The sequence below is a fragment of the Ammodytes marinus genome (genome assembly GCF_949987685.1).
Source record: "Ammodytes marinus genome assembly, chromosome: 8".
NCBI lineage: Eukaryota > Metazoa > Chordata > Actinopteri > Uranoscopiformes > Ammodytidae > Ammodytes > Ammodytes marinus.
This window is the reverse complement of record NC_137212.1, coordinates 10,641,287-10,646,286: the sequence shown is the minus strand read 5'-3', so window position 1 is coordinate 10,646,286 and position 5,000 is coordinate 10,641,287. Positions and strand designations below refer to the sequence as shown.

General features: G+C 44.9%; 1 protein-coding gene across 1 annotated transcript in view; it reads left to right on the top strand.

The window, feature by feature from the left end:
- The window catches only part of tns3.2 (tensin 3, tandem duplicate 2), a gene marked incomplete at its 5' end in the record, with an annotated part of 37,430 nt that overhangs the window by 9,475 nt on the left and 22,955 nt on the right, over positions 1–5,000 (top strand). The window contains one exon of the mRNA XM_080033139.1: positions 991–1,899. Within this exon, the coding sequence (XP_079889265.1) occupies positions 991–1,899 (909 nt within the window). The remainder of the gene's footprint in view (positions 1–990; positions 1,900–5,000) is intronic.

Genomic DNA, 5,000 nt, shown 5'->3' with positions numbered 1-5,000 from the left:
GTGACTGTTTCGTATGTTTCGAAACCAACAATTATTTTGTCCATTCAACCCATTAATTATTCGGTTGACAAATGTCCTAAAAACCCCCAAAGATACTTAGTTTACTATCATATCTAACAACCGATCAGCAAAGCCTAGGGCATGAACAAGAGAATGACATTTTCTTAAAAAAGCTATACAAAACTCAAATCATAGTTGCTTAATTCTCTGCTGATTGACTTATCGATCATTAGACAACTACTTGTTTCAGCTTTAGTTAGACTAAGAAATCTGCTCTATTGTTGCAACAGAAAGGTAAAGTGTGTGTGGTTGTGTGTTTGTGTGTGAGCGTGCAGTCAGCTCTGACCTCAGGTAGATGTCTGTGACAGGCACGTCCTTCGTGTGACACACACATACACGAGTCCACACGTATGCATCCACCAGCCCCGTACAAAGGGGCTCTGTGTTATCGTCATGGAGTGTGTCTGGAGTGATGGCTGCGGTCCAACAGGTGTGTGTTTGTGTGTGTGTATGTGTCACAGTGAACCATATATAGTGGTGCTGCAGGTATGGGTTCATATAACAGTAGCGAGAATATCTTCAAAGTGTGGCTACCACTTTGGTTTTTAGTTCAAATCTTACAATTGAACTTACTTTAACTCACAAAAATCTCTTTAAATGGTGTCTTCTGTGCAGCAGCAGTGATACAGATTAGAGGTGACAGGAGTTAATGAAAAGTGTTCATCCCTTACATAAGCTTTCATTGTTGCATGGAGACAATGCCATAAGCTTTGAGATACTAAAACCATACCCTTGGTGGAAGTGCTGTACACTTTACTATTTTAGAAAATACAGTTCATTTGCATATGTGCAAAAGGGAAACATATCCTTTTTTTAAATGACAAATTACAGCTTTTATTCCAGGTACACAATCAACATTAGTAGTAAAAGTTTTCAGTCTATTATCAAAATAAAAACCTCATACTGACCACAATGGTTTTGTCTTCCCAGCTCCACATCATGTCCAGCACCTTGGAAACGACAGCTTCTTTTCCAGAGTGAGGAAGAGGAGTAGTGAGGAACAAGCATTGTTCTCCCCTTCAATCAGCAGCCTCAGCTTCAGCGACCGAGCTGCGTCTGCCAGCAGTGATTCAGGCCTGTCTGTCGCCTCACAGGGACGGACCGGACCCCCACAGGGGAGAGGGGCTACACGGGACAGGAGCACCCTGTCAGAGGAGCTGGTCTCTGGGGTGGAGATCTCTCAGCCTCTCCTGGAGATCATGACTGAGCTGGCGGCGTTTGGTCGAGGGGAGGGGGAGGTGGGCGGAGATGAGTCTGGATTGGGACACACTATCAACGGACAGGCTTCGTCCGGCGAGAGAGAAACTGACATTTTAGATGATGGGGAGGAGGATGATAATGTCGTCGGCGTAGAAGCTCATGTTTCAGAAACACCTAGCTCGAGCAGCCCAGGCTCCCTCTGCTCTGAGAACCTGCCCAAAGCCAGTGAGTACTCCACACACTCCTGGGTCCGGCAGCAGCAGATGGTCGACGCCAGCCCTGACACTTTGGAAGAGAGGCCTAAGGGGAGAAGAGCCAGGCCGCCACCACTGCTAGCCCCGGTCACCCCGGCCAGAGGCCTCAGCAGCAGGGAGGCGGTGCAGAGAGTGCTTGTGGATGAGGAGGAGGGCGCTCAGGACACACAGCCCAACGTCAGCGCTATACACACATTGACCGGCCAAGAGGAAGATTTGGCGTCGCTGACCACAGACGTTGATGAGTCCATTGAGCAGCTGAACCAGCTGATTTTGGATTTGGACCCCACCTTTGTGCCTGTTCCTAATAGCTGTGCCCCCCTGTCCCGCTCCGCCTCCCTGCACACCAACGGTCTCAGCCACAGGGGAGCCACCCATCTGTCAGGTAAGACCAATCACAATGCATGAATATAGCTGAGTCAAGTATTCGTTCAGTTGAGTTAGTGAACATTTTTTGTCATACTTTCCGTTAACGAAATGAACACTGAAGTGGAAGGGACAAACAGTTCAAGGAGAAAGTTCCCTCAAATTACAAAAAGGCACATTTCTGAATTGTCGGTCGGTCAAGACTAAAATTCCCCCCAAAAAGTAGTCTATTTGATGGATTGCCATGACATTTTGTACAGACATGTATGGATCTCAGAGGATGAAGGGGGCTGACATTGGTGATCCCCTGACTCTTCATCTACAACCAACAGGAGGTCAATGTTCTCCACATTTAAAGACATTAATGGATTGGTGCAAAATCATGTACAGACATTATTTGGTGATCCAGCAGGAGATTAAGATGTTTCAGATGCTGATTTTAACAAACCTCAGCAGAGCCAAGGTTTTCCACCCTGCATAACGCTACAATTAATACAAATCTATGTGTTTCAGTAAACTGACTCTTTAAAACACAGAACCTTTACAAAACTCTACTTTTAGAGAGACACACAACAGTCCACTGTGAAAATTTCCCGGGCTGAAATACTACAGTATAGAAAAATACACGTGTGCCAACAAGCTCGCGCTGCAGATGAGGCTTGTTAGCTAGAACTTGTGATATTGTAGAGCCCAGTTCAAGTGTGCACATACAGAGAAGCATTTATAACCCAGACTGAAGGACCGAAGCACTGCCTGCTGATTGTGGAAAATCTCCACCTGAGAGAGAAGGAATACATGTGCGTTTTTTACAGAAGGTGTGTCTGTCAGTTTGTGCACAGTGTTTGCTGAAAGGGGTGGAAGGATTTGATTAAACAGGTAGTGGTTAATCCTACAACGTGAGCAGTGTAAAATCATGACCTCTACACAGTGATGTGTTTACACTCCAATCTGTCTCATTTTGAATGGAAAAATACGTAGCTGATTATGTGTGAGGACAGACCAATCTGACCTCTTGTAACAGTGCGATTCAGCATTAAGTTTATCCATCCGAAAATCAACCACTGACATAATCACAGGAACTTCAGTTTTTAAAGCAACTGAATGGGTTTTCCTGGGTGTTAAAGGTGTCTCATTAGCCCATTGTAGTAAAGGGCAGAATACGAGCTAAACAACGGTTCTGTAATTTCTGAAATGTTACTTTTTTTTAAAGTTTTAAAAGTAAAGTGTTGCTGTTGACGCACTGGAAAGCAGATGTGTGGACTGAAGCCAGGGCGTGAAATCTGATTTGCTGACCCATTATCGTTAAGTAGGATTGGCTATCTGCCCGGTCAGGGGTGAGACCTTGATGTGTTGCAAGAGGCAGCCAGGAGCATTTTAGGCATGTCATTGTAACACTTTATCTGTAAGAGATACGAATTGCTGTAGTGTGGGGACAATTTTGTCAACACATTACACAGGGTTATTTATTTTAATTTTGTCGGTACTGTGACTGGATGTTTGAGTATGCGTTGTTTTCTTTTGTATGGCTAGAAGCTTGTGATTTGTAGGTCTATCTATCTTTTAGTAGATAAGCCATGCCTGAAGCATGCACGTTATTGCCCCACTTCTTCCACCCCAGTCAAAAAAGTCAGGACACGTCACTGGACTCCAGTTTGACACCGTTCATCAATGCAATGACTTTAGACTGAACCTAAACAACTTCAGCTTCAACATGTTTAAAACCAATGATTCACTTGGAATATCAGCCTTTTGACTTCTCCTCATTATCATATTTATTTCTGTCCTCAAGAAAGAAATGTTTACAACACATACTCAATCATGACAAGTAACGGTATGTACACATTCTTATGAGTGCCAAAAACATTTTCTTGACAGCACATCTACTTTGAAGGACTCTTAAACCGAGCAAATCGTACTATGTGAAAAAGTGGGGGGGTCTTAAAACACAAAGATCATGCACATTCCACCCAAAAAAAGGCCAAACCTGAACATTTCCCAAGTGTCTCCGCGTTGCCTCTTCGTCACTCTCGTTCTTCTCACCTCACACATGACAGATTTATTCCCTCTCATACCCAGGAGGAAGAGGCACATTTCTGTCGCGACCTCCATCCCTGATTCATCTTCTCTTTGAGGTCATAGGTGTACGAGCGATGTCATCCCTTCCCAGCTCGTTGCGTACTGTCAGAACAGCTGTCCCATCAAAGCATCCCTTCCCGAGTGGAGTGGGAGCTGCCCACTGTCCAGAGTTGACTAGAATGTGACAGCTTCTGAATCATGTCTGTCAGAGTCTCTGTGACCCGTTGCCATGTCCCACACAGGATTGCGTTACTACTGACATTTAACCTCAGTCAGGTCAATGAGAGGTCTGGAGGATCCTCCAATCAAGGAATTTGAGCACAGGAAATGGACCATGCATGTTTTTATGTGTGCAGGTCAGTGAGTTTGTCAGGGGGCTTATATTTCCCAAGGGCATGTTTGACGCTGTAACACTAATATTTCACTGCTTAGTTATAGTGTGTGTGTGTGTGTGTGTGGGTGTGTGTGTGTGTGTGTGTGTGTGCAGAAGTTTCCGTTTGTAACGGGTGTCTTTCGTGGCGATGTTTCGAGGCACGACTTTGTAAGCGATCAGGAATGCTTTTGAAGTTTGACACAACACTTTGCTCTCCAGTGTGTTTGCATCATGCCCTCCTTCTCCCTCTCATAATCTTGGAGTGGCAGCCTTCAAAAGAAAAGAAAACCCCCCCACCCCCATTCAAAAATACAGTGGGTATCAAGTGATACTCAACACTATTCAAACCTCTGTGGGTAGCTAGCACCCTCAGCGGGCCCTCTGGTGGAGCAGAATAACTGGATTAGTTTCAGCTCTGCCTTTCATGTGTTTTTGAGTTGATGGATGCTCACAACGAAAGCTGCGCTCGCAGTCTTCCACATGACTGTTTGTAGTCCATATGCTCAATCCAGTAGGGTCCCTATACTGTATACGGTGAATATCCATCATTACCCACTAGGGATGGGTACCGAGAACTGATACAACATTGGCACCAGTTTTGAGAGCGTCGCAACTAAAAATATCCTAGTGGCACTGTTTAGCAGTTCTACAAGAGTTCCCACTTAACAAAG